The sequence below is a fragment of the Salvelinus namaycush genome, chromosome 4 (genome assembly GCF_016432855.1).
Source record: "Salvelinus namaycush isolate Seneca chromosome 4, SaNama_1.0, whole genome shotgun sequence".
Lineage (NCBI taxonomy): Eukaryota > Metazoa > Chordata > Actinopteri > Salmoniformes > Salmonidae > Salvelinus > Salvelinus namaycush.
Window position 1 is genome coordinate 56,937,690 of NC_052310.1, and position 27,252 is coordinate 56,964,941.

A 27,252-nucleotide genomic window follows, 5' to 3' on the forward strand; every position below is an offset into this window, starting at 1 on the left:
AAATAATTATCAAACCATGCTTGAACTCCTGAATAATCACAATATTTGATCAGTATGGACAAAAAGGCTCCTTTTTTTTATTTTTATAAATATGATTTGAACCTAGGTCTGGACTCAAATGACTAGGCTATTTGGGGACGTTTTTCCTCATGCTACTCCATGATAGTCTGAGAAGGATTGAGACAGGATGCAGGGAACACAGCCGCCCTGACCTGAAACATCCTCTAAAATCAAAGGTGGGAAAATCGTGAGGGGAACGTGGTCTGGCGACAGCCAGGCACCACTGAAGATTGTAATCGAAAGTTAACTACAGCACAATAAGCTAATATTCAGGCTACATTACCTTAGCTTCAGACATGGCTACTGTGTAGTGTGATTCTGATGGTTCCCCAGCTGCTCGTCTACAGTTGCCAGGATCAGAGGATGGAAAAAATATACTTAAAAAAAGGACTAGATGAAGAACCTTGACTACTTCATTCCCACACAGGGAAAAAAAAGCAGGCAATCTGGACAACAGGGCTCTGTGAAGCCAAGATCAGTCTATTTTAAGTCACATTAAAATTGAGATTTAGCATCTTATCATGATGACATGAAGTGGAAGGATGAGCTTTATTAATGTCCCCAGAACCCCAGCCAGATACTCGTCTCCCTCTGTAAACATACTGGATCTCACCCCTACATGTGTAACAAGATCCAGATACAACCCAGAGTTGGAGAATGACAGGAAATAAGAGCTAATGTTTTTTATGACTGAGCAAAGAGATCGGAATGGGATGTGACAGAGAAAAGGCTCTCCTTCCTTGAACATTCTCACTTAAACAAATGCCTGTGCTTTGTTGTGGGGAGAAAAATATTTACCACGGTTGAGGATGGACATTGCAATTCCAGACTTTACTTGATGGAAGCTGCATCCTGAATAGATGTTCGGCCATCGGCTTGTGAGAACACACAAATATGGGCATTGTTGTTTTATCCTCTCTGCCCTTCTCCCTGACCTGTTGATGAAGCTCTATCCCAGGCAAAGATGAGGTTATGGTGGGAAGTGTTTAATTAGTGCATCTGCTCCTGTGTGTGTGTGTGTAACAAGTAGAGTCTACACATTGCTTCTTCCAGCCTAGCAGCTCTTCATGGTGACTGGCTACAGGGATATAGTGGGAGGGGCCTTGCCATTACTCCCATAGCTAGTAACCAGAGGGCCAACTACAGCTGAAATCAAGAGGCTGGAGGCTTAGTGAAAAAGGGGGAAACGTGCAGTCTAGGAATGACACCATCTACCCGGCGTACCCACTGACTGTATCCCCTCCTCCTGCCTATAAAAGAACCTGAAGAATTGGACTGTGTGCACTTCGATATTCCAGAGGATAGCAATACAACAATATTTAACCTCGAAAAACATTCAACTGAAAAGGCAGTGACCCAAAAGGAGAGCTTTGGGTAACATTTTTACAATAACATTTTTGTTTTAATTCTTATAAATGTTTTATGTTGGCTTACTGGTGGTCTTGAGTGGCTGCCTGGCCCTGGGGGCAGGCTACAGGAAAACTACAGACCCAACAGCTGCTAAGAGACAGTACCAGATCCAAAATGGCCCGTGCAGCTACACCTTCCTGCTGCCTGAACAGGACAACTGCAAGACCCCAAGCAGCACCTACACCAACCTGGTCCAGAAGGACGATCCGGCAGAGTATGATGAGTCGGTCCAGAGGCTAGAGCAGCTGGAGAACATCATTGAGAACAACACACAGTGGCTCCTCAAGGTAAAGTCTTCTGCTTGACGTCACACAGCAGCTTCTCTACTGGGAGTGCAGGTCTGTGTTCAATGCCGTCTCACACCTATTCCCATGGTATTACACTTTTTTGGGGTCCCTCTATTTTGTATGATATTTTACATCCCTCCAATTTGTATGTTATGTGTTACTTGCATGTCCAGGTACACTCTGGTATAGTGCCTGCATTTAAAACGTAACAAGGAACTTGGTTCCGGATAACCCGTTGGGTGCTGTGAACCTTTCAGAGATTAAAAAGTAAATTAATGGTTCTGCTGCTCTGCCGTCATGTTACATCAACTTGAGATGATAAAGAGACCGCAAGTTTTTGCAGCCTTTGGTATAGAGGTATAATTTGGAGGGGAGTGGGGGGGACAAACTGAGCTCATTATGTAGCCTACTGTGCAGAGGTGATGTTATGTAGTGTCATGATTTCCCACTCTGCACAATATTATTAAGAAGTTGCTTTCTATAGGAATGTCTCATTTCCCACCCCATCAGAAAAGATGAGTATACACACTAACTTTTCAGTGATGTGCAGACGCGTTATACTCCAGTCACCTTCGTTACTGCAAAGAAGGCTTTGAAAGACTAATTCAGATTTTTAAAATCCTCCTTGTAAGGAAGCAGGCAAGTGAATTGTGACATTGTCCTACTATTTGAAGGGGGCATCTTCACATGGATTCAGTCTTGAGCAATAAGAAAGCGAATGTGAGCCGAAGTAGGGAGAAAGTAGCCTGTGTCACAGAAGCAGGGCTGTGGTGGCTCTAAGTGGGTGAGAAGGGCCGAGTAGTGACAAAGCCTCTACACAGGTGCCCAGATGAAGGATCTGCGCATCCCTTTCAGCGCTACTGAGCCATCAACTTGTGTGAAAGGAACGAGCTCAGGCTACCTACATTCTTTCCCACTCTTTAGAGTTTGATTAATGATGAGGTCTATAGAGCTCTGACAAGACAAGCACAACTCATTGCCTGATCACACAGCTCACAACCAAAAAAAAACAGACCCTGGCCTGAATCATTCCACCAGCTCAGTCAGCTGCTACTAAGCATTGGGGTACCTAGACCTTTTGTCATTGCCGTTTTAGCAGAGCAGAGCCACTGCTTAAGAACACTTTATTTAGAATAATGTAGGCTTTGATGCTTTGAATTTGGCACTGAACATAATTTAGCTTTAAGGTAAAGACATCAACTTTTAAGCTAAGGACAGTGATTGAGCTACTGTTTTAATAAGATGTCCTCACACCGGAAGAATACCTAGAAATGAAGCGGTTCAAATAGTGAATCTCTAGTCTTTAGACTCCATAATGATCCTTCATTCAGTTCATTAAGCATTTACTGCCTCACAGGCTTTTATCCTCCAAGGACAGATTTGTTACGTGAGATACATTTGCGTAACTGTGCTAAAATCTCAAATCAATTGACATGTATGATTTATGCTGCATAAAAGTCAGCGTAACGTGTGTTTGCGGTTAGGATTCGTCCCAAAGTGACTACTCCGGAAGGATTAAGAACTTTGTCATTAATATCTGTCAAGGAAAGAATTGCAATACTTAATTGATTGATGTAAAACCAACATTAAGTGAGGGGAACTAATCTATAGGAGCTCTGCAAAGGTTAAGAGACTCCTGGTAAAAATTTGGTTGACTCAACGCATCCAGAATTCTGGAGGCATTGTAAAGGAAAAAGTAAGCTATGTAATAGGGTCCTTTCATGCACATTACTACTACTAACAATTAACAAGCCTTATCCAAAATATAAGTATACATTTTCCTAATACATTGCTAATGAACAAACACTTGAAATTGCCCTTTAAACATATAAATAATTTCCTGACGTGTCAATTTCATACACTAGAGCTTGTCCGTATATTGGCATTATACGTAATAACAGAGGAAAAGGTCTTCCTTTGAACTTCCCCATGTAAGACCGAGTCGAAGACAGAGGAAATCATTGTACATCAACTGACGAAAAGACAATTTGTGAGAGCCGAGGTAATACCTCAAAATCTTGCACTGTCTCACTCTCAAAATTGGAAGACAGGATGAGGGACTTTGCTGTCGTGCCGGTAAAATAAAATGTCAGTTTGCCGTCACGCTTTTCATGTAAACCGGGTGTACAAACAAGAATTCCTCGTGGAATACTTAGAGGCAGGAGTGGAGTAAACAACTGATTAGATCATTTGCCGTCAATGGAATGTCCCGCTCGCAGTTCCGATGACACACTCTTCCAGCCTCCACGTGCCTGTGTCCAGGAACACAGACAAGATGGAAGTGGAGAAAGGAAGACAAACAAAATTAGCACTGATTGCAGCACTTGTCATGGCAAAAAGCAAAATATACTTCCCGTTTTAAAATTGTCCCAATAGTTTACCTTTTTGGCAGATGGGTATACAGCCTAATTGTTTACGCAAACAAAGATCAGAACGACTAGGCCTACTAACGCTACTAATATCCTCTTGTAGTGTAAGACGCAGTGTCGTAGAGGATGCAACTCGTCACTCATCATTTCCATCCTGTTTACAAGACTTTCAGGCCTGATTGCCACTCAGGAACTCAATGCAGGAAAGAGCTTTATGATTGGGTTTGTTTTAAATCTGGCAGTTTCATTTTGACAGGTGGCTACTGGATAGGGGTACAAGACTCCTATTTAAAGGTCTTATTTGCTCTAAAGAAAATTATACAGTGTGGGACAAACAAGAGAGAAAAAATCTTATTTCAAACTTTTCTACAGGTAGGAATGTTACAATTATGAGTTTGCCTTCACGATGACTTAACCAAACTCATGTGAAGGCTGTCAGCAGTAACATTTAACAAAAAAAGAGCCTTAGAGGTTGAAAGGGCATTCCAGCGCAGTCCCCATTGACAGTGATACAATTTGATATGACCAAAAATGACCATATTAAAACGTTTTAATTTTCGGGAAGCTATTAATCCCTTGTGTAGATCAAATATGAATCAGCAGGGATGCTGGGAAAATATTCTCAGTCTTTCATTTTTGACCCCTCTGAAAAACAGAAGCACATGAACTTCCTGCCCCGATTTTTAGAGGCTTCAACATCATGTAATCTAAACACTTGTCAAAAATCCCTGGCCTGTCACCAGATAATTCTGCCCACTTGTACCGCTCAAGAGACTTCTAGGTCAGACACAAGGGGGAAAGCCATGAACTCCATGACAAGGCGGTAGTGCTTAAAAATAGTAATTCTAAAGAAAAACAGCCTATACTTTCACTGTGACATCCATATGGTAAACGACAGTTTCGTACACAATTAATTTGAACCCATCACAATGGCCCAATAACTCTGCCAGGGGACAAGGCAGTACGCTCCAATCTTTATGCCCTGTACGAAATATAACCACTCCTTTTCCAGCTCCCCTACCATTGCTGAGAAAACATGGACAAAGGCCCAATATCATGATAAATCACTTAAACCATCTCACTAACCTGCCTTCATCAACTTTTCTTCATCCTTACTGCAGCTGGAGAACTACATACAGGAAAACATGAAACAGGAGATGTTCCAGATCCAGCAGAATGCAGTGCACAACCACACGGCAGCCATGATAGAGTTTGGAACTAACCTGCTGAGTCAGACCGTTGAACAAACACGGAAGCTGACTAACGTAGAGGCGCAGGTGAGGACCTTTTACTTAATATAGTTTTGAAAATATATGCTAAATGAATAAAACATTCAAAACCCAATAGCCTACACCAAACAAAAGTTATAAAAATTTGCAAAATATGAAAAAAATCAAATGCTGTCCAACAGGGCCAGGATTTGCTGTAGAAAGTCATTGACCTTTTGTGAACGAACTACACAGCATTTCCTGTTATTAACGGCATTGTATTCCCACAAGAAAGGGTCTATCAATTTGTCACAATCAGACATCCGTTTGTTCAAAGCCACCAACACCAGGTCCAATAGTAGCCCGACACATACCCAACATTCATGTAAACAACAAATTGGCACAGGATTTTGCTGAGTTCAGTTCCTCAAACTGGAAAATAAGAGGGGGCTTTCTAGAACCAGGAGTTCAATACGTCTGTGAGGAGACTTTCATTACATTATACAGCCACTTTCACAGTAGACCCTACATCCCCTGACCCCTTTCCAACATATCTGTCCTTTATTGGAATTTGATTGTTCTGTTTTTTCCTGTTACGAAACAGATTTTTCCGACCATCTAGGCCTATGCACATTGTGCTCTTTAGAAAGTGAAGCGAACCATAAAACCGTGTTTGCACATGAAGTGAGATAGGACTGTTACAAATCGAGTTTGGACTGAAATTGTAATCAAGTTAAGCGCTACTATTACAAGATAAGTGTATTGAGGCCCTGTATTGTATTTAGTGTACTGTAAATGTTTTCAGTGAGAGGGAAAAAAACTAAACTGATGGCTGGCTGTGCACAATTTATTTTTAACTGTAGCTGATCCAAAAGTATTGCAGTGAACTGTGGAATTGTTTGTGAAACAAATTACTCAAGAGAAAAACAGGGAGATGTCAGAATCCATCCATTACATAATACCAATTTGAGATTTTTTCTAACCAGGAAAGACCAAGTTTTCATTTAATCATACCACATCCCTAATTGAGAGAGTACCTCAAGGACAGGTTGTGAAATTACATAAGTAAAATGACTTGTTCATTTGGTTCTTGCCAAATATTCAACATAATGACAAATCAAAATGGTGTTTACTTAATTTAATCTGTAAAGGGCTTGCAGCAATTACTAGCTCCATCTAATCTAAAATTTATATTTAATCTTTAGGTAATAAATCATACAACTCGGCTCGAACGTCAGCTTCTTGAGAACTCTCTATCAACGAGTAAGTTGGAAAAACAGCTCATTTTCCAAACAAATGAAATAACCAAGCTGAATGACAAAAACAGGTAAGGATATTTGTTTGCATTAACAAACTTCACTTTCATTCAGGTGCCCCATCTCTAAATCATGCTTCAACTAAAACAAGGCTACAAACACTAGACAGTAGCCTAAATAGTTAGGCTAATATTTCCTGTGTTTTCTGTTAAACACATTTTTGCCTAATTGTAGGCTTATATGTTCTGTTCCCGTAAAACAATTTGCTTCTTGATATGAAATACTACAAGACCAGTAATGCCAACCAGCTCTGCTACGGGTTTCTGAGCGTGTACCTTGCCCTTGTTCCTCCCCAGCTACCTGGAGAAGAGGGTGGGGGAGATGGAGGAGCAGAGGCAGGTGGAGCTGAAGACGCTGAAGGAGGAGAAGGAGCAGCTCTCTACACTGGTACTGAGACAGACGGCTGTCATCGAGGAGCTGGAACAACAGCTGCTGCGGGCCACCACCAATAACTCTGCCCTGCAGCGGCAGCAACAGGAGCTGCTTGAGACCGTCAACAACCTCATCTACACAATCTCTATCCCCACAGGTGGAGGTGGGTGACACTATGACAGCGTCTGGTAGACTTAGGAGGGGGCTACATTGGCATCACTGATTAAGACCAGAATGCTATGGGCAATTCAATTTTTGTAGCGTAACTAATAAGCCACAGTTTAGTAAAATATAGAATGTAAATTGTTGATCAAATCACAACCTTTGAAAAGTCACAGTATACTAGTATGTATTTACAGTGCCTTCGCAAAGTATTCAGACCCCTTGACTTTTCCACATTTTGTTAGGTTACAGCCTGCTTTTTCCCCCTCATCAATCTATACACAATACCCCATAATGACAAAGCAGAAACAGGTTTAGACATTTGGGCTAATTTATTAAAAATAAATAACAGAAATATCATATTTACAAAAGTATTCAGACCCTTTACTCAGTACTTTGTTGAAGCATCTTTGGCAGTGATTACAACCTCGAGTCTTCTTGGGTATGACGCTACAAGCTTGGCATACCTGTATTTGGGGAGTTTCTCCCATTCTTCTCTGCAGATCCTCTCAAGCTCTGTCAGGTCTCTGCAGAGATGTTCAATCGGGTTCAAGTCTGGGCTCTGGCTGGGCCACTCCAGGACATTGAGACTTGTCCCGAAGCCACTCCTGCGTTGTCTTGCCTGTGTGCTTAGGGTTGTTGTCCTGTTGGAAGGTGAACCTTTGCCCCAGAGTCTTTAGGTGCCTTTTGGCAAACTCCAAGCGGGCTGTCATGTACCTTTTACTAAGGAGTGGCTTCTGTCTGGCCACTTTACCATAAAAGCCTGATTGGTGGAGTGCTGCAGAGATGGTTGTCCTTCTGGAAGGTTCTCCCATCTCCACTGAGGAATTCTAGAGCTCTGTCAGAGTGACCATCGGGTTCTTGGTCACCTCCCTGACCAAGGCCCTTCTCCCTCAATTGCTCAGTTTGGTCGGGTGGCCAGCTCTAGGGAGAGTCTTGGTGGTTCGAAACTTCTTCCATTTAAGAGTTATGGACGTCACTGTGTTCTTGGGGACTTTCAATATTGCAGACATTTTTTGGTACCCTTCCCCAGATCTCTGCCACGACACAATCCCGTCTCGGAGCTCTACGGACAATTCCTTCGACCCCATGGCTTGGTTTATGCTCTGACATGTATTGTCAACTATGGGACCTTATATAGACAGGTGTGTGCCTTTCCAAATCAATAGAATTTACCACAAGTGGACTCCAATGAAGTTGTAGAAACATCTCAAGGATGATCAATGGAAACAGGATGCACCTGAGCTCGATTGTGAGTCGCATAGGGTCTGAATAGTTAAGTAAATAAGATATCAGTATTTTATTTGTAATAAATGTGCAAAAATGTCTAAAAAACGGTTTTTGCTTTGTCATTATGGGGTATTGTGTCTAGATTGCTGAGGATTAAAAAAAAAAAATAATCAATTTTAAAATAAGGATGTAATGTAACAAAATGTGGAAAAAGTCAAGGGGTCTGAATACTTTCCGAAGGCACTGTATGTTAAAGTACATGTACAACTTTGCTGTATTATCAATTTGATCGGCCCTCCACTTTTTGCAGGGAACAAGCCTACCATGATGCAGGACACACCAACCACATACCCAGACTGTGCTGCTGTCTACAAGTCAGGAAACACAGACAGTGGAGTCTACTCACTGACCCTTCCCAATGCTACACAGGAGATTAAGGTAGAATTAAACTTTTATGTTAATATTGGTCCTATTCAAGCTATAAGCTCCCAACATTAAATCAAAAGTACAATCACATGGAGACTAGTTAAGAAATAAGTAAAACATTTCTAACACCACAGCCAATCCGTTAATTCAGAGTAAATTCAAATGTTCTCAGCCTTTGGTTTGTTTTGTGCATGCCCGAGCTCAAGTAGGGATCTCCTTAGATACTTTTCAGTGGTTAGAGTTAGACTCTGGCACATCACTTGTTTTAAGAAACCTCCCATTCCATTCAACTAGACTGAGAAGGCACTGCTTTTGTCAAGTTTGCTGCTGAAGTCGAAAGTCCCTCAATGTAGTCAAAAATCTGAATTTATTATCATTGATAGTTGGAGTAATCTATGTTTTTTTGTTTGAAGGCTTACTGTGACATGGAGACAGAGGGGGGTGGATGGACAGTACTACAAAAACGATTTGATGGCCGTGTTGACTTTCACCGTACGTGGAAAGAGTACAAAATGGTGAGAGCTAAAGGAAATTATCCAAGTTCCACAGCACAAAGATTAGATAACACTGCCAAGTGTCAACAAACAGTGAAAAGTTTTTTGTTAAAATATCTCAGAATGCAACTCAACTGTGACATTGTGATCATGCTAAAGGTGAATCATTGTTTTATGTTCTTTCAAAGGGCTTTGGAAACCCTTCAGGTGAATACTGGTTGGGAAATGAGTTTGTTTCGATACTGACCAATCAGCACCCATACGTCTTGAGAATACAGATGATGGATTGGGAGGAAAACGCAGGATTCTCACTATATGACCAGTTCTCTCTAGGCAGTGAAGCAGAAAACTACAGGTAGGCCTACGTTTCCCAGGTGTGGTGTCTAAATATAGGCTACATATGTAATGTAAAAACAATGTTGGGGGAGTCTGTGTGTGTGGAGGACCATTGAATATAGGTGATAGCTTTTATTACTTTGCGATGTGGACTGAAATACATCATAGCTGCATAAGAGTCCATTAACATTACTATATCAAAACATTTTGTGTAAAGTATTATAATGAAATGGTGTGCAAGTCATGTTCTTGAAAATCAACAAATGACAAACAAAACATTTAACTTGCCTGAAAATACACATAAATACATGGGGTGGAAGGGTCACCAGTACAAAACAAATGTGTTGCCATCTAGAAAATGTTTTGGATCTGTGACACAGAAGGCTAAAATGAATCAGTCTCCTAAACCTTCAATCTGTACCCCTAGACATCACCAGCGCCTGCTAGAACATAAGCTGATTTCAAGGAGAGAGCCGATACTTCCTTTCTATTTGAGCAGCACACCTCAACTCAAGCACACTCCTGTTATTAATTCCTTTAGTCTCAAAGTATATCCAATGACAATTCTAGAGCCAGACAAAGCTGATTTCCATATAAATTATTTTTATACTGGAATTGAGAGGCCACAAAACAATGTAGGTCAGCATTGACATCAATATCTCATCACCTGCGTTAAAATTTTGTACAGAATGAATGACAACCAAACCATTACAGGGCACTTCTTTCAGAAAACCCTGCTGCAGCTTTCATGAGTCACTTAACATCTAAATTACTAGTGTGTAGACATAGCCTATAGATTCTCATGGAGCACAAGAACGGTTAAAAAGTCAGTAAAAAAATAAATAAATAAAAAGTCAGTTAAAAAAAAAAAACGCATCTACAAATACAACCTCTCCTGTACATAGTTTACTGCTAGCAGAGTAAGGAATACATGGCGGACTCAATTCCAGCATTTCCCTTATATTGTAAAAAGATTCATAAAAAATAAACAGCACCAGTGAAAGTTTGGACACAGCTACTCTTCATTTTTACTATTTTATAAATTGTGGAATAATAGTGAAGACATCAAAACTATGAAATAACACATGGAATCATGTAGTAAACAAAATCAAAATATATTTGAGATTCTCCAAAGTATCCACCCTTTGCCTTGACAGCTTTGCACAATCTAGGCATTCTCTCAACCAGCTTCATGAGGTAGTCACCTGGAATGCATTTTAACTAACAGGTGTGCCTTGTTAAAAGTTCATTTGTGGAATTTCTTTCCTTCTTAATGTGCTTGGGCCAATCAGTTGTGACAAGGTAGGGGTGGTATACACAAGATAGCCCTATTTGGTAAAAGACCAAGTGCATATTATGGCAAGAACAGCTTAAATAAGCAAAGAGAAATGACAGTTCATCATGACTTTAAAACATGAAGTCAATACGGAACGTTTCAAGAACTTTTAAAGTTTCTTCAAGTGCAGTCGCAAAAAGCATCAAGCGCTATGAAACTGGCTCTCATGAGGACCGCCACAGGAAAGGAAGACCCCGAGTTACCTCTGCTGCAGAGGATAAGTTCATTAGAGTTACCAGCCTCAGAAACTGCAGCCCAAATAAATGCTTCACAGAGTTCAAGTAACAGACACATCTCAACACCAACTGTTCAGAGGAGACTGCATGAAACAGGCCATGTTCGAATTGCTGCAAAGAAACTACTACTAAAGGACACCAATAACAAGAAGAGACTTGCTTGGGCCAAGAAACAAGAGCAATGGACATTAGACCAGTGGAAATCTGTCCTTTGTCTGATGAGTCCAAATTTGAGATTTTTGGATCCAACCGCTATGTCTTTGTGAGATGCAGAGTAGGTGAACGGATGTGTGGATCCCACCGTGAAGCATGGATGTGGTGTGATGGTGCTTTGCAGGTGACACTGTTATTTATTAGAATTCAAGGCACCACAGCATTCTGCAGCGATATGCCATCCCATCTGGTTTGCGCTTAGTGGGACTATCATTTGTTTTTCAACAGGACAATGACCCAACACACCTCCAGGCTGTGTAAGGGCTATTTAAACAAGGAGAGTGATGGAGTCATGCATCAGATGACCTGGCCTCCACAAATCACCCGACCTCAACCCAATTGAGATGGTTTGGGATGAGTTGGACCGCAGAGTGAAGGAAAAGCAGCCAACAAGTGCTCAGCATGTGGGAACTACATGATTCCATATGTGTTATTTCATAGTTTTGAGGTCTTCACTATTGTTTGACAACGTAGAAAATAGTCAAAATAAAAACCCTTGAATGAGTAGGTGTGTCCAAACTTTTGACTGGTACTGTATATAATATATTTAATTTTCGGGATGGTAAAACGTTTTCATTGTAAACTTAGACTAAAACCATATATAATGAAGATAATGGAGGCATTATTTTTTTATAAGATCATCTTTGAGAACTAACAAACAAAATAATTGCCATCACTGCTGAAAAAAACCCAGAGGAAAAACACATAATTCCTTCCCTAAACTTGGGTCTTTTGAGGAATGTCAATCACGTACTTCCTCCTCACAGTGTATTTCTCCGTTTTCATTTCACAGAATACACCTTAAAGGCTACAGTGGCACAGCAGGCAAAATTAGTAGCCTTGGTCAGCCGGGAAGTGATTTCAGCACAAAAGATGCAGACAATGACAAATGTGTTTGCAAATGCTCACAACTGACAACAGGAGGTAAGGAACAGGTTCATTTGCAAATCACCTTCGAGTTTTCACTGGCCTTTATTAAGAAGATCACTTATTCCCTTCATTATTCCCTCCACTTGACCCCCCCCCCCACAAGCTTTGGTACTTCTCCCAGAAATCTACAAGAAAGTTAAAAGACCTCTTGTTTTTTCTTTCTGTTGCGGGGTCAAGGTTCTTGAGCAAAATTAGCTCAGAGTTAATCACTGATGAGCTCATTTGGGAATTCTGCCCCTGCAACTGCTGACATTAATAGTCTGGGAACTGAGGATTTTTTCCCCTCCCTCTCTTGGAGCTCAGAATAGAGGTCCTGCTCCATGTCACTGACATTTGGACTGCTTTGGGGCCAGACTTGGACTCCTTCAGTGTATCGGTGTCTGCTTACTTGACATATGAGAGGGTCTTCTCCAAATGAGAGGGTCCCCTCAGAGGTCTTGCACAGAGGAATCCCTCTACCTCAGGGAATTGTTGGGGATAACCAGCTGCATATTAACGAAATAGGACTAAGATGACAGACACCCGGGGGGAATGACCTACACTAGCTTGCACTCCATGTGATAACAATCCAGACCTTCCCATTTAACTCAACAAAGAGGTACAAAAGTGTGCAAGTTTGTTGTAATGTGATAATTCAAAGCATCAATGTTAGAAGGAGAAGCACAGTTACTTATTGGGCATGTTGTTTTATAGACAATGCACATCCTGAAAACCCTCAGACTGACAATCTCGTTTTCTGCTTTCCTAGGCTGGTGGTTTGACGCCTGCGGCCCCTCCAACTTGAACGGAATATTTTTCCAGCAGGGCCAGAACTCAAATCGATTCAATGGAATCAAATGGTACTACTGGAAAGGCTCAGGCTACTCACTGAAGTCCACCACAATGATGATCAGACCAGTAGACTTCTGAGGCTGTGACAGAGACATGCCTCTCACAGACATGCATAGAATGGAGAGCAGAGCTCTGTCACTCTGGGAAACAACTACACAGACAAACAAAAAGACCAAACAGACCAAAGTGCTCCATAACAGCAACCTCATCACTTCCGAACATTCCACAAGGGAAGGAACAATTTGCTTTGCTCCAACAAGTCACTTTTTTTTTTTTTTTTATTAACTTTTGTACAAAATGGACAGGTGAAGACTAGCAGAAAAGTCTATGAAATATCTATACTCAGAAATATATGGGCTTTGGACTGCATAACCAACCAGGACAAGGCAGTCAAAAGATGACCAGTTGGAAATCTTGTATTTATAGCAAACTGGAACTGTGGTAGAGATAACAGTATTGTTTTCTATTAATAAGCAATACTAGGGGAAATGTCAGTGTGTAACACATTGCAAGGTTGACAAAGTTAATTTTGTAATAACGATATTTCACCCCATTAATATTTGATACAATGAATTGGAAAATAAGTTAAATTTATAATGTAAAATAAAAATGTAACAATAGCCCTAATTTTAAAAGCAAAGAAAACTAGGGTACAAAGCACAAAGCACAATACTTCATACATATCAAATATGAACATAATGCAAAAAGGCAATCTGTAATGAATCTACATCTTTTCTTCCTTACAGAAATTGTACATACTCCGTGCCTTCAGAAAGTACTCATACCTCCCTGGTCTTTGTGGTTGAATGTGTTTGAAATTCACTGCTCAACTGAGTGTCCTTACAGATAATTGTATGAATGGGGTACAGAGATGATAGTCATTAAAAAATCAACACTATTATTGCAACTTACTACGTGACTTGTTAAGCACATTTTTACTCCTGAACTTATTTAGGCTTGCCATAACAGAGAGGTTGAGGAGGTTGAATACTTATTGACAAGACATTTCAGCTTTTCATTTCTAATTCATTTGTAAAAATTTGTAAAAACATCATTCCATTTTGACATGAAGTATTGTGTGTTGGCCAGTGACACAAAATCTCAATTTAATCAATTTTAAATTCGCACTAAGACAACAAAATGTGGAAAAAGTCAAGGGGTGTGAATACTTTCTGAAGGCACTGTACATTATTTAATTCAAATGTATAGATGGTTCACAAAATGTATTAAAATCAATGTGATAACTTTGATCGGCATGTTACTCAAAACATGTCATCAATGTCAATTAACCTAATTATGCAAGCACACGTGATATCAATTGCAAATCCTAAAGTGTGTTAAACTTTTTCCATGATTACTTCGACTTCCACCTCTTTTGCCTGACTTAGACTACATACTCTCATGACTCCAATCTGTACAATCTATCCAGTACTATGGAGCATATCTGCTTATATTTATCAATCTAATTTAATTGTTTTATTGTAGAAATGTGATTTATGGTCATAACTTATTCATGTAATATACTTCACCCATTGTTTTGTGAACATTCGGGATCACAAGTTAATTTTCACTTAATTCTTCTAAGTGACTTGTGGTATGAGTAAGATTAGTCTATTTGGGACTTTTTCTATGTGGAGTATGGATAATGGTTTTGTCAACGGCAGGAATGCAAACAAATAGACTTTAGAACTTAATTCCAATCATGTTGAAAGTACAACCTACAGTTCTTATGTGTTCATTCTGCTTTAACACAAAACATAAAATATTTGTTTTAATGTCTGATGTGTCATATGCCTTTGCTTTAAAAATGCCTTTAACTTTCAATTCAGTTAGATTTTCTGCAAATATCAGACATTTTTCAGGAACGGCCAGGAAGCTATTTACCTCAACACAATCCACAAGACAGAGGAATCAGCACAGATGGAGTATGTGTCAGGTAAAAATGCTGATTGGCCCCCCATCAAAAAAGCCTTTAGGGAATGTGTGGATTGTTATGGCCACCACAACAGAACTGTGTGTGATTTCAAGAGGAAATGTGATGAGACATATTCTATACCAAAACACCCCTTCCCCTTCACAGATGCAGGACAAAGATTCATGAATGAAGGAGGACAGGAAGAGGCAACATCCACATCTGACACAGGATGCCGGAGTAAAAAACAACCGCCTTAAGTTAATGAATGGCAATAAAATTAGCAGGTTTCCAACCCACTTCCTTCTGTTTGGAATTCCAGGTCTATGATAGTCAAAAAGATGGTAAACTGACCAGGCTATTTCATTATAAAAGCATAGATTTAACCAATTTGACCCCAAGGGCTATGCGTTTAGATATGAATGGTATACAATATTAGCAGAATCTTCAGTTACTTACAGATGCTGCTGGAAACTGATCTGAAAGTTCATATGGTTCTTCTGGAATCCATTGTCTTTGCTCCAAACACCACAAAATCTGTTTAGGGGAAAATTACTAGAGTTTACCATTGGCCAGAATTTTTGAGCTGTGGAGTTTATGGATGGCAAAATCATGTGTAATGTACAATCTACTGTACAATGTGTGCTAAACAGTGTTGTGTTCTTCAACTAACACTCAAACCATCTAAAATCAGCAAATTCACGTTGCCAAAGACCCACAAAAATAACATACATACCCACTCAAAAGAGAGGATCCAACAGCCACGGGCGATGCCCAGGAGAATGTTGAGGGTCCGCCGGTGGCCCCCTGACACCACGTGGGTAGTGCTCTCACACACCTGGGCCACCACTGAGAACCCACCCAGAGCTCTGACCACCTGGGCCACTGTGTGCTGCTTTCTGAGGAACCAGAGGAGAAAAGAGGAAAACCTGAAATGGGATTTCTAAATACCTAGGTTAGTAGGTTGAGAAGGCAAAGCATTAGAGTCAACAAGACACTATCAAATGTTAATCTGTTCAAAAGGTGGATGTGTCATACAGCTGGATATACTTACTCGGTGGGCATGCTTGTCATAACTAATGTCCTTAGAGTCTGAAATGAAAAATCAACCAAATGTAAACCAATTATATGCACTTGAGAGTACATTAGCATGGAGTGAGGTTCAATACAAAGTATTCACCCAAAAATTACCATGGAATAATAGCATTGATAAAGGCTTTATCAGTTTTCTATTTCCTTATTGCTTTCCATTGTTGATATTGAGGGACAACACAGTGGTACAGCTCTGGATAGGTAAACAGTATCTCGCTCATTTTCACAAAAAAACACCACATGCCGGATATCTGCATATTTGATGTGTGAAAAGGAAATGAAACCCAAGGCCATGAACAGTGATAAACAGGCTGGAGAGCACCGGTATTGAAATAGAATTGTAGGTTAGTGTGGTTCTGTCCCATCCATATCATGTACTGACGCAGTGCCGTGGTCCCCCACACAGCAGGCCATCAGCACTGAACACCTGAGCGCCAGTTAGAGAGACTGACAGGGCGACCAGGCTCTTTCCTGTCAGGAACAGCTCTCCAGTCCCCGAGCAGGAAGTCTGGGGTGAAGGCCTCCTGAGCAGAGGGCAGCCAAAACAGCCCACCAGTACACAGCCCCATATATGACTGCTTTACAGGCATAACAGGGTGTCCGTGACATCAATATGTGGCCAGGTGTGATCACTAATAAAAAGGTTGCTTGTTGCGTATTAGCAATGTGGGGGTTGGAAACTGGCAGCATACGGCAGGGGCTGAGGTAGTTTAAAACAGGCATTAGGATGAGAAGAAGCTAACACAGTATATTGAATGAGCTGAGGATTGTTTGTCCGAGGGCTGTCATGACTCAAATAAATAAGTTAGAAATACTAAATAATTCACCCTGCCCAACCCCTCTATAGAGAAGTCCTTGCTTTTCATTTGAATGTTTTCAACAAGAACACCTAGAGCCTCCGTGACAAAATAACCCTTTTAATCTACCATACCCAATACACTCAGCAAAAAAAGAAAGTCCTCTCACTGTCAACTGCATTTAATTTCAGCAAACTTAACATGTGTAAATATTTGTATGAACATAACAAGATTCAACAACAGACAAACTGAACAAGTTCCACAGACATGTGACTAACAGAAATGGAATAATGTGTCCCTGAACAAAAGGGTGGGGGGGGTCAAAATCAAAAGTAACAGTCAGTACTTAATGCTGCTGGTGGCCACACCAGATACTGCAGTGCATCTCCTCCTCACGGACTGCACCAGATTTGCCAGTTCTTGCTGTGAGATCTTACCCCACTCTTCCACCATGGCACCTGCAAGTTCCCGGACATTTCTGGGGAGAATGGCCCTAGCCTTCAACCCCCCAATCTCAGCCTATTGTCTCTCTCAGCCTATTGTGGACAGTATGAGAACTGATGGAGGGGTTGTGCATTCCTGGTGTAACTCGGGACAGTTGTTGTTGCCATTCTGAACCTGTCCAGCATGGGTGATGTTCTGATGTACCGATCCTGTGCAGGTGTTGTTACACGTGGTCTGCTACTGCGAGGGCAATCAGCTGTCCGTCCCGTCTCCCTGTAGCGCTGTCTTAGGCGTCTCACAGTACGGACATTGCAATTTATTGCCCTGGCCACATCTGCAGTCCTCATGCCTCCTTGCAGCATGCCTAAGACACGTTCACCCAGATGAGCAGGGACCCTGGGCATCTTTCTTTTGGTGTTTTTCAGAGTCAGTAGAAAGGCCTCTTTAGTGTTCTAAAATTTCATAACTATGGCCTTAATTGCCTACCGTCTGTAAGCTGTTAGTGTCTTAATGACTGTTCCTCAGGTGCATGTTCATTAATTGTTTATGGTTCATTGAACAAGCATGGGAAACAGTGTTTAAACCCTTTACAATGAAGATCTGTGAAGTTATTTGGATTTTTACGAATTATCTTTGAAAGACAGGGTCCTGAAAAAGGGACGTGTCTTTTTTTGCTGAGTTTATAACACACCACAAATCTCTATACGAATGCACATAAAGGGATTAATTGGTGAAAAAGTTCTCAGCTTTCTTTAGTAAAGCATGGTATGGTTTGTGTCATCATTAATTACAAAAGGATTGTCCTTAGCTCAGTGCTGAAATAAGTTACTAATCTTTAAGATGGACATAAACCATCACCACTGTGATGATGCTGATTAAGTGACATGGAAAATAACGCAGCTGCTGCTAATACCAAAGAAAGGTATTTATCAGGGGGAAAACAATGTTTTCAGTAGTAATTTTGTGTGCTACTGAGCAAGAGAATGCTTTTCAGACTTCAAAACAAGGCCACAAGGATTTTGTTAGAGGGGACAACCCTAAAGCACTAGCAGTTCTATTCACTTTTCACTTATTCAACAAGAAACAAACTACAAGGAATTTCAGCAGCTACGTTTGAATGGTTCCTCAAGGGGAATTTTTGGCTTCACTTATGCAATGGACATGTTCTTGCAGCAGTTGAAGAATGGGTCCACACTAAATAAACATGAGACAAAGACTTGGTGAACTGTTGCACCAGGCTCCATTTCAATGTGCTTCACACAAATGAAGGAAATTCTTTTGGGTATGACAAGGTCCCCTTGATGGCCGGTCTATGCAAACTGAAATGACTCAGGCCCTATTCATACAGTGAAAGAGGTCAACTTCCATAGGCCCTTGTCCTAATCCATCTGGGGGTCTGGGATGGCCAATTATAACAGAAAAATCACCTTTGAGAGTACAAAAATCTGATTACAACTTGTCACAATTGAACAGTGAGTTAATTTGCAAAGGCCGTGCATAGAAAAACTTAAATCACATGGTTAGGCTACATGCTATGAATAAAGTGGTTATGACATATTTCCTGAAGTTCTTTAAGGACACATACACAATGCCATCGTATAGAGCCAAGTACTAAGGTAAAATTAACTCATTTCTACTTTAGGGCATCATACACATGCTGCATGATACACATACAGGACAACTCCCCTAGCTGCTAAGGGTACAAAGTACACATCAGATGCCATGCTTCATCAACCCAAACAACTTTTCACCAAATATGAGTTATTTTAAAATTACTTTTAGTGAGTATTAAAATCACTATGCTGTAATGCCTCAGTAAACTATTTTACAAAACCATAGATTGTCTAAATTTGGTACGTATGATACTGTCTAAAGAACAAAGACGCTAAAAATGGTTTCTGTCATGGCTGTTGCACTTGCACATGACTTCTTTCCACTTTTGGTAAGACTACCTTTGTCCAGATGCTGAGGGGGATGAAGTCTAATCCAAACAAAGCACTCCATAACCTCATAATGAGTGCTCTTCTTACGTGGGCTGTTCTGTGAAGGTTGCACCTGCAACCTAGCACAGAAAACCAATACCATCTTTCACAGTTGTAAAACAGGTGGCCAGTTTTCCAGACCCTGCTAAGTAAACTATTTCCTGGAATTAAAAATAAACTAATTTGGGGGTAGAAGTAACATGACAGTGTTATAGTCAAATCACAATTAATAATTTAAATTAATATTTAATCTCGATCATGTAACGATGAAAGAATATTATGCATTCTGCGATACAGTTCACATGGGAATTCAAACAAGGTTCCTAGGGAAGATGAAAGCCATTTTCACCATAGTGTTAAAAGCTGAAGTTTTGTTCAGGTTGAGAGAACACAAAGACTGAGCCAGGTGCATTTTCACAGACAAGGATGTTGTGCTACCAACATGGAGGTAACACACAGGAACCCCTGAAGACTACACAGACAGAGCCCCCGTGGCAGCAGCTTCAAAGACTACCCATTAATACTCATGCGTGTACTGCTCACTTTCTGAGCAGCTGTATTCAAAAGGAATGGAACACAAAGGCAAAAAGATGCCACTGTTCCTCCACGGCTTGGTTTTACCAAGAGATTGAGGACAAGTTAATAAAGTTTAGGTTTCGTATTTAATTCGCAAACTGTCAGGTTAATCAATATCTAAGATTTTTTTTTTAAACCATAACATTGTTGAAAATGCTATTGTATGTTTATAGTCTGTTTAAATGCTGGGCTATAACAATTACAGCAAACACCACAACAACTTAGATGGTTACCTTTGTATTTTTGTCCATGCTCTTCTCCACCACATTGACTTGTCCTTTCTGTTTGCTTAAATTGTCAGAAATTGTGTCCGTGACACCAGCTGTTGCAGCATATGCAGTTCCTCTGCCTACAACTGAAAACGTTGAAAATGTTACAAAACAACACACACAGGTGCATTTTCTTCCTGCTGAATGCTGATTCACTTGTGTTTATGTGTTTACGGCTATCATGCGAACAGATATTGTCAGTAAGGTTAATCTGGAACGAAAGGTTAACATCTGTTTATTAGAAAATGTACCATCACATCAGTATTAAAACAGTTAATTTAATCAATTTTCCAATTGTGCTGGAATGACACAGCTATACTAAAACTTAAATTCACAGTATGATTAACTTACATGGCTAAACATTTTCCAATATGAAAGTACATATTTTCAGCTTTTGCTTCACAAAATACTGATCAAGGTAATAATTCTGATGTGGCTAATAAGTGCTATGCCGTTGCTGTGATAAAACCCCAGTTTGGGACACTTGCAGAGAAAGGATTGTAAACATTCATGTGGATAATGAAACCATGAACAACTACAGTACCAATTTCACAGCACATTATTACTACCCGAGAGTCTAAGGTGTTTTATGTTGATCAGTTATATTGATTAGTAAAACAATCTCTTAAATGCTATTGCATTGATGACATGGTAACATCCCAACATTTTGTAATATTTAGGTTTTAGAATTCACATACTTTCCAAACGTGGGCTACTTTTCCCTTTATTGTCCTTGTGCCGAGGTAGGATATATGAACTGTTTGGCTTATCTAGTGATTTTTTGGCCGCTGTCAAATTTGGTTTTGAAAGTTGTGTGGGATCTGTTGACGCGCTCTGCTTCTCAGGGGCACAAGTCAGATCATCGGTTGAGTCTTTAGGCAATCTGGAGAACGGCAATGTGCATTGTGCACTTCTTTTAGTCACAGTTTGTTTTGTATTATTGTCCTCTGAGGATGCAAGTCCTTTTGTATCCTGGTGTGGGTGCTCATGTTGAGACAACATGCTGCTTACACTGCTGGACTCTTTTACACTTGGCACCCCATGTTTTCTCTTTTTGGCACTGGCTGACTCAGACCCTGTGGTTTCACTCTTGCCCCTCTTCCTCTTCCCAGGGCTAGGCTGAGGCTCCAGTTCAAAGGGAACAAGAACCTTCGAATCTGAGGGCAAGCAGGGCAAAAGGAGACTTTGTTGTCTCCGCGGGTTGTTAGCTGGAGAGAAGAAGTCCTCAAATACCCCATCATCATCATCATCATCATATGCACAGGAGGCATGAGAGTCATTTGAGACAGTGCAAGATCTTGCCAAAGCAGGAAGCAAGGATTTTCTACGTTGGCTCACTTTTGATTTCAGTGTGGTCATCTTTACGGATGTTTGATGAGGCACATTGGGGTTTTCTGGTAAAATTTTTGAAGAACGGCGACTAGAAATGCTAGAAATGTCCAGATTAACAGTTGGCTTACTTTCTGGAAGAGACTGTGGTGTTCTGCTTTTTCTAACAGGTGGTGTGACTTTTGACATGTTACTTCTGCTGGTTGATCGTCTATTTTTTCCCACTACAAAACTGTCAAACGTAAACACTGATTGCACACTCTTGCTACCCTCCGGGAGGTCATCCAGGCATGGACTCTCTAAAGACCTGTGTTTCTTGATGCCATCACTTTTGACTGAGGTCCTTTTAGGATTTTTGTCTTGTTTATTTGCTTTTTCTTTAGCCGGTGAATTGGGTAACGGACTTGTCTTTTGTCTCGGCACAACACTGCAAGGTGACATCCAAGGTTTCTGAAAGTATTTCTTGTGCTGTATTTCTATGGTGTCTTCATGTTGCTTCTCTCCATCTGTCTTATTTGAGCCAACAGATGCATTAAAATCCTCATCCGGTTCTTCATCTGCATAGGGAAAGATATGCCATTATGAGAATTAGAAAAGATACTGAAACTTATAGCATTATATAAATGACAGCGTCAATGCATCTTATGTCCAAGTACTTACACAGTTGTTGCAAAAAAGAGCGGGATGGTGTATTCCCAAGAGGAGGCTTGAGCTCAGGTGATAACCTAGATTGTATCTGTGAAGCTGAGAGAAATCATTGAAGCTGAGAGAAATCATTAACTAGAGTTGCCACATATCTCAGCTCTTTCACAGACTCTGGCCCATGTTTTGCAGGTGCTAAACATACTATACACATCAAACAATTGGCCATAGACACATAAAACATACCTGTCGGGGAGAGGTTTTCCCTTTTTTCTCTCATTTCTTTCAGGCGCTGTGCCATGGACTCAGACCTTTTCATAGAAGGACTGTAAACTATTCCATTCTCTTCGTCGATAATGTAAGGGGACACATCTGTAACTATACAGAAATACATTTCAATATGAAACCACATCCACGCACAAAATGTCAGACATGAGGACAGATTTCTTACTAAGAGGTGATTTTGGCACTAGGTCTTTGATCATCTTGTCCAGTTTTTTTTTCATGCGCCTGTCATTCTCAGGGGTCCTCTGAGGGGTGTCTCTTGGCTGCATACAACGATGCTGTATGAAAGAAAATATATAATATTATTTTGGATTTGGATGAATCTCATAAAAAAACACTTTAAGGCCCTTTCAATAAATACACTTAATTAAAGCAATAAACAAATTATTCATGTTCTTTGGTAAAAAGTCCTTGCTCAACTATTACAATTTTTAAGAAATAAAATAAATATAGTTTAACTCCAGACAGCCAAGGAGTTGACAGTGATCAAAGAAAAGTTATGTACAGTAATTATTTAAACCTAGCAAAGATTTGTACATTTGCTTACCACCCTTTTCTTGAGTGCTGGATTGACTTCATCATTTAATGCCGGACACAACTCTTCATTAACATGTTCACCATCATCTTTACATCTGCATTAATAAACAGAAACAACATGAGTGATAGGATAACAGAGCGCCCAACTATTTTATTTGTCAGTCAGTGACACCTTGTGGCTGGTGTAATAATTGCAAAAACAAAATGGCCATATCACTGACTTGTCAACACGCAGACCAAAATATATTGAAGATACATTGTTGCCATTGCTATGATGGTGCACTTTAAAGAAAATAAAGAATATACACAGAAATTAAGCTTGAGGTTTACCTGGCCACCCAAAGGACAGACACAAGTTTCACACCCGTCTTCTTGGCTTTATTCCAGGTGGCTTGATGGCCATTTTTAAAGACTACGTGGGTGACTTGTTTATTGAAGGTTTTTGATACCTGGAATTATACAGGGAAAATCACATGTGAAACTGCACATAGTAAAAACAAACTTCTGTGTAGTTAGTTAGCAGTGTAGCTATAAAAGGGTAACTCACCTCAACTCCCATATCCTGCAGCTGCTGGATGAATGGTTTAGAGTAATTCTCTGTTTTACTTGATGACCACACGTCAACATAGGCAACAACATCTAGAGAAAAGATCAAACCCCCATACTTAATTCACAGAAAAATTTGAAAATACATGAAAAAGCTGTAGCTAGTTAGGCAAGCTATTCAAAGCATGAAAGGTGTACACATAATTTACCTTTTAGAATAGCAGCACAGTTAGGCCTACTGTTTGAGGTCATTTGAATCTCTTACTGAAGGATTTCCCTACAACCAGAGAAAAATAAGTAACCAAGTTAAATTTAGGGAAAGAAAGTGCAGTCAGTTAGTTGGTGAAATGCTGCGGGGGATGTGCTTCTGGCAAGCAACAAACCATCTGATGACATGTAACGTTAAGGCTACACCCACATGCAAACTGAAACTCATAGCTAGCTAGCTTGCTCTCCAGAATCTAAGGCATTAACAAGTCATTCTGTTTAATCCCAAAGGTTCTCAGCTATAAGCACCGGCGGGTAAGGCCCACCGACTATGATTTTAGCGGTCTTATGCCACGATTTTGCCGTCCCAAACTCTTAGGTAGTAAATGGTAGTCGGACGACTTGGCTGGTTCAGTGTGACAGGGTCTAGGTCTGCCGATTAAGTACAACTACGTGTGGCCGTAGGCTCCGACAAAGTTCTGGCAGGGTCAGAAATGTTGAGCCTTTATCGTGTATGCCCTAGTGTGGTCGGTGTTATGAGCGGACCCCGTGACTGACCAACAGGAACACGGCCCTAATTATCTTGTTCAGCCTACAACATGACATCTTAATTCTTATGGCTGAGATCCCGTTAACGGGATCGATATGACAACAGCCAGTGAAAGTGCATGGCGCCAAATTCAAACAACAAAAATCTCATAATTAAAATTCCTCAAACATACAAGTATCTTATACCATTCTAAAGGTAATCTTGTTGTTAATCCCACCACAGTGTCCGATTTCAAAAAGGCTCTACAGCGAAAGCACCACAAACCATTATGTTAGGTCACCGCCAAATCACAGAAAAACACAGCCATTTTTCCAGCCAAAGACAGGAGTCACAAAAAGCAGAAATAGAGATAAAATTAATCACTAACCTTTGATGATCTTCATCAGATAACACTCATAGGACTTCACGTTACACAATACATGTATGTTTTGTTCGGTAAAGTTCATATTTATATCAAAAACTCTCAGTATACATTGGCGCGTTATGTTCAGTAGTTCCAAAAACATCCGGTGATTTTGCAGAGCGCCACATCAATTTCCAGAAATACTCATAATAAACGTTAATCAAAGATACAAGTGTTATACATGGAATTTTAGATTCACTTCTCCTTAATGCAACCGCTGTCAAGATTTTAAAAAAGCTTTATGGAAAAAGCAAACCATGCAATAATCTGAGGTCGGCGTTCAGAGCCCAATCAAGACAAAAAGATATCCGCCATATTGTGCCGTCAACAGAAGTCAGAAATAACATTATAAATATTCACGAATCATGATCTTCATCACAATGCACTCCCAGGAATCCCAGTTCCACAGTTCCACAATCCCACAATAAATGTTTGATTTGTTCGATAATGTCCATCATTTATGTCCAAATAGCTACTTTTGTTAGCGCGTTTGGTAAACAAATTAAAACTCATGAAGCGCGTTCACTAGTTGCAGACAAAATGTCAAAATAATCCGTTACAGTCCGTAGAAACATGTCAAACGATGTATAGAATCAATCTTTAGGATGTTTTTAACATAAATCTTCAATAATGTTCCAACCGGAGAGTTCCTTTGTCTTCAGAAAAGCAAATGGAACGGGAGCTACCTCTCATGTGAATACGCGTGACCAGCTCGTGGCTGCTGGCAGACCTCTGACTCATTCCCCTCTCATTCAGCCCCCTTTTACAGTAGAAGCCCCAAACAAGTTTCTAAAGACGGTTGACATCTAGTGGAAGCCCTAGGAAGTGCAACATGACCAATATCCCACTGTATCTTCAATAGGGGCTGAGTTGAAAATCGACCAACCTCAGATTTCCCATTTCCTGGGTGGATTTTTTTCTCAGGTTTTTGCCTGCCATAAGAGTTCTGTTATACTCACAGACATCATTCAAACAGTTTTAGAAACTTCAGAGTGTTTTCTATCCAAATATACTAATAATATGCATATATTAGCAACTGGGACTGAGGAGCAGGCAGTTTACTTTGGGCACCTTATTCATCCAAGCTACTCAATACTGCCCCCAGCCATAAGAAGTTAAAATCAGGCTACCTAACGGGATTTTGAAAAGTCACAAAATCGACAAATCAAAATAAATGTTCTTCCACAGCGACCATTTATTTCTGAGTTCAGGCATTTGAAGTATGCATGTGAAAACAATTTCTAAGACGCATACTCCCAGCATTTTCAAACTCACTTCACTCGCGCATATGCATAGAGTGAGGCTTGTGCTGCTTTGATGGAACATACACCGCTGCAGTTGACATAGCTTACGTCGGCTGACATATTCTGCGATTGGCATGCGAGGTTATGACGACAAAACTGAAGCAAATCGTACAGGTTGATATCAAGATCATGATTTGGTAACATTGCACAGTGTGACATGTCATAATCGTAAAAGACTAAATCTGACGTACAGTGTGGGAACGACTCATTGTTAGGGCGCAGACATGAGCATCTCGTCATTATACACAGATCTATGGTGTAATTGGGAAGGTGCACAGAAATAAACCACATCCATGTTCTCCTTTTGGTAGGTATTTTCATTATTAAACATGCAATGAACTACACAGAGGGAAAAGTACACGGACAGAACTCTTGTTAATGGGTATGCACAAAAGCAAGAAAGAGAGAGCTCAACATTACATTTAAACTACTCAATCAGTGAAGTCTCTGATGGGCATTGACTAGAGCAGTGGAGTCAGGTATAGTTTCTGACGTTGCTATGCGCAGGATAGCTGAGAGGTGAGAATCCGTAAGAGATGATCTGTGCCTTGACTTGTTATATTTCGTCACTGAAAATGTCTATTCACATACATAGGTTGACTCAAACATCTTCTGAGCATAACTCCTAATCTTTGGAAAGTTTTGTTCGAGAGATGCATAGAACCTCATCAGACATTGTTTTGAATAGTTCCCCAATCACTGCATCAGACTGAAGATCGATAAGCTCAAGTAGCAGGTCAGTGGGAGCGTTATCCACATTGAAGGTGAAAGGAGAGGAAACCAACAGCATGTCATTTTCCAACACTTTGAAATCCTCAAAATGACGAGAAAACTCACCGTTCAAAGCACACAGAAGCGATGTATACTTCTCCCGCTGGTCATCTGATAGGGAACAGACTAGTAGTGTCGGAAGGTGAATGAGATTGTTGGCTTCTATTTGGCGGGTCAGGAGGAGTAATTTTCCCTTGAAGGCTTTGACAAGGCTGTACATCTGATGTGCAAAAAGGCCCTTCCCTTTTAGTTTGGAAATCAGTTCATTCATGAGGGCCATGATGTCCACAGTGAAGGCAAAAATCAGCCTCACAGTGAAGGCAAAAATCAGCCTCACAGTGAAGGCAAAAATCAGCCTCACAGTGAAGGCAAAAATCAGCCATTCTTTAT

The 27,252-nt window shown here is 40.4% G+C and overlaps 2 protein-coding genes across 2 annotated transcripts in view; one reads left to right on the forward strand and one right to left on the reverse strand.

The window, feature by feature from the left end:
* mcph1 (microcephalin 1) overlaps positions 1-23,904 on the reverse strand; it is a 41,556-nt gene extending 17,652 nt beyond the window's left edge. The window contains exons 1-12 of the mRNA XM_038992043.1: positions 23,837-23,904; positions 23,629-23,720; positions 23,412-23,530; positions 23,092-23,176; positions 22,711-22,822; positions 22,506-22,637; positions 22,278-22,361; positions 20,987-22,174; positions 20,253-20,374; positions 16,183-16,220; positions 15,865-16,027; positions 15,588-15,665 (exon numbers count right to left, since the gene is read on the reverse strand). Coding sequence (XP_038847971.1) covers positions 15,588-15,665; positions 15,865-16,027; positions 16,183-16,220; positions 20,253-20,374; positions 20,987-22,174; positions 22,278-22,361; positions 22,506-22,637; positions 22,711-22,822; positions 23,092-23,176; positions 23,412-23,530; positions 23,629-23,720; positions 23,837-23,879 — 2,256 coding nt within the window. The 5' untranslated portion in view covers positions 23,880-23,904. The remainder of the gene's footprint in view (positions 1-15,587; positions 15,666-15,864; positions 16,028-16,182; positions 16,221-20,252; positions 20,375-20,986; positions 22,175-22,277; positions 22,362-22,505; positions 22,638-22,710; positions 22,823-23,091; positions 23,177-23,411; positions 23,531-23,628; positions 23,721-23,836) is intronic.
* On the forward strand, positions 1,219-14,074 carry angpt2a (angiopoietin 2a). Its single transcript, XM_038992044.1, has 9 exons — positions 1,219-1,757; positions 5,248-5,403; positions 6,540-6,661; positions 6,947-7,185; positions 8,725-8,852; positions 9,254-9,355; positions 9,523-9,689; positions 12,249-12,379; positions 13,134-14,074. The coding sequence occupies exons 1-9, from the start codon at positions 1,476-1,478 to the stop codon at positions 13,292-13,294; spliced, it is 1,488 nt and encodes a 495-aa protein (XP_038847972.1). The 5' UTR covers positions 1,219-1,475; the 3' UTR covers positions 13,295-14,074.
* Positions 23,905-27,252: the final 3,348 nt, after the last annotated feature.

Bases quoted from the DNA above. Each gene is read 5' to 3' on its own strand.
- angpt2a (XM_038992044.1), top strand. From the start codon at position 1,476: ATGTTTTATGTTGGCTTACTGGTGGTCTTGAGTGGCTGCCTGGCCCTG. The intron at 7,186-8,724 runs GTGGGTGACACT...CACTTTTTGCAG, and splicing joins CTCTATCCCCACAGGTGGAG to GGAACAAGCCTACCATGATG. The intron at 9,356-9,522 runs GTGAGAGCTAAA...GTTCTTTCAAAG, and splicing joins CGTGGAAAGAGTACAAAATG to GGCTTTGGAAACCCTTCAGG.